Raw genomic sequence first — 2,571 nt, forward strand, 5'->3', positions numbered from 1 at the left:
GTCCGCGCTCTATCCACTACACCACCGGAGTGCCCCGTTACCTTCATATTTTAAGAGTCAAATTTTTCCTTTTGATGATCATAAATTACATGTAACAGCAAACGAGACCATCAGTGCAAAAGAATGCTGTTTTTTTTTAAATTGTTTTTCTTAATGCCTTTGTCATGGGTATACGCTCACCCAGGAACAACAGCTGGCGTAGTAAAAACACTACCGCTTTTGTCCAAAGGGGGGTGCTAGAATTAACATAAACTGAAAGAGTTGGCTATTCTGGAGAAACGTTTGTTGTCAAAATCACTTTTTGTCCAAATCAGTGAATATCTCCTCATGATCTGCTACCTGTCTGTATTGTGTGTTCGCTGAAAAAAATTAAAAGCGTTAATACACAGCCTAGGCTCTGTAAACTGGTATGCAAACAAAGTGGGCCCACTGTAGCTAACTCACAAGCCAGTTTACAGAGGCTAGGCTGTGGCACAAATTGATGCATCAAAATTCACCAGAAAGCACGAAATCAAGTGTTTGACAAAGTAAGTAAATCAACCGCAAATACCTTTACTATAACATCTACTTATTCTCTCCATTCGGATAGTGAGAAAGATAGGCACATAATCATCCCCCCAAATAACCTCTCTCTCTCTCTCCCTCTCCCTCTCCCTCCCTCTCTCCCTCCCTCTCTCTCTCTCTTAAAACAAAGGTCCAACATGTACAGGTTATTTTATTTGACTAATCCTTGTCTGTTTGCGTCTCCTATACAACCATAATTAATAGTGAAGATATGGATTGATGGATGTACTGATTGCAGAAATACAGCTCCAGAAAAAATTAAGAGACCAGTCTGTATTTCTCTCAAATCTTCATCTCTACATAACTTTATGTAAATGTAGTAATGTAACAAGTGTAGTATTGGAATTTGGTAGAAATGTTGTCATATTATAAAACCAAAATGTTCATTCTACTCAAACATATGCCTCTAAATAGTAAAACGAGAGACACTGAATATTTGGAGTGGTCTCTTAATGTTTTCCAGAACTGTATATGGTAAAGCTTTAACACATAAAGGCTATAGGGGGGGTTTTCTAAGTATCACGCACCGCAGCCCCAATCCGAAAAACTATCCCGAGCCCCATAGTGAGACAGTGATGGTGCAACCTATTTTAAAGTCCTGTGTGTGTGTGTGTGTGTGCGTGTGTGTGTGTGTGTGTGTGTGTACAGAGAGAGAACCAGATCATTTTCAGTTCTGCAGAAGCTCATTCTAGATGCATGGGGGACTCGAGGCTCCCTGCACCTTTTATAAATAGGCTACTAACTCATTTGCCAGAAAAATTCCTTCACACAGTAACTATACAGCCTAATTATGGAGATATAGGCCTAGTCATGAAAATATATTGTTTTACCAGTAGGCTACATACTTCGAGTCATGCTGGCTCCCTTGTGTGATTACCATAGCCTATATTCATAGCCTAATGGTGTCATAAACAAAATACTTCATTTAATATAATAGACTAAGTGAATTTGACAACACCTACATTTATTTTTACATATTTAAAAAAAAAACAATGTATCAGCATTGATGACAAATAAGATCAGCTTCTATAGTTTTTTTTTTAAACATAATTTTGCCAGATAGTCTAGCCACTGCAATGTCTGCAAGATTCCGCTGCACAGCCTATGGATGGGGCATAAGCAATTAGTCAGCAAGGCATTTAGAAGTCAGCATTAACCGCAGAACAGTTGGTATATTTTTGGAGAGGATGGAGCCTCCATTCGCATCCACTGACTACCGCATGCAGACCCTCCTCCACGCACGCGGGGGTGAGTGAGACATTCAAACACACACACACACACACACACACACACACATACACACACACACACACACACACACACACACACGCAGGCAGCACGCACGAGACCCTTTAAATAGCCTACAGTCTTAGCACTAGACTAAAAAAAATTGCGTAAATGCATCTCTATTTCAAACGCTTACTTGCCAAGCTCCTCGTATAACTGGAAGTCGTCTGTAAAGCGCGTGCATGTTGTCACTGCCATGGTGATGCTGTTGATAGTTAGTTCCTTCCTGGGTGCGCGTGCGTGCGAGAGAGAGAGCGAGAGAGCTTGTCCCAGAAAATCCTCCGAGATGCTTTCACGGTGCGACGCAGATGCGGACTGGAGAGACCTTTGGCTCAGTTAGTCTCCGCCCACCGAGAAGAGAGAGAGAGAGAGAGAGAGAGAGAGATAGAGAGAGAGAGAGAGAGAGAGAGAGTGTGTGTGAGTGAGTGAGAGAGGGGAGAGAGAGAGGAGAGGGAGACGGAGGGAAGAGATGAGAGACAGAGAGAGAGAGAGAGAGGGAGAGAGAGAGTGACAGAGAGAGTGAGAAAGAAACCTCCTATGGCAAACAAGCGCGCACACACACACACACACACACACGCACACACACACACGAAGGCAAGAGCACGCACGCGCAGAAAAGACATATACACACACACACGAGCACACACGCGCAGAGACACGCACGCACGGCTCGGTTATTGGGCGGAGGATGGACTCTGGAAACACCGCACAGAATGGTAA

The 2,571-nt window shown here is 43.1% G+C and overlaps 1 protein-coding gene across 10 annotated transcripts in view; it reads right to left on the reverse strand.

Moving 5' to 3' along the window:
- Positions 1-2,049, reverse strand: part of camk2b2 (calcium/calmodulin-dependent protein kinase (CaM kinase) II beta 2) — a gene marked incomplete at both ends in the record, with an annotated part of 60,678 nt that extends 58,629 nt beyond the window's left edge. For all 10 annotated transcript variants that reach the window (XM_080047150.1, XM_080047157.1, XM_080047153.1 and 7 more), the window contains one exon: positions 1,988-2,049. In XM_080047150.1, the coding sequence (XP_079903276.1) occupies positions 1,988-2,049 (62 nt within the window). The remainder of the gene's footprint in view (positions 1-1,987) is intronic.
- Positions 2,050-2,571: the final 522 nt, after the last annotated feature.

Source organism: Ammodytes marinus, assembly GCF_949987685.1.
Source record: "Ammodytes marinus genome assembly, chromosome: 18".
NCBI lineage: Eukaryota > Metazoa > Chordata > Actinopteri > Uranoscopiformes > Ammodytidae > Ammodytes > Ammodytes marinus.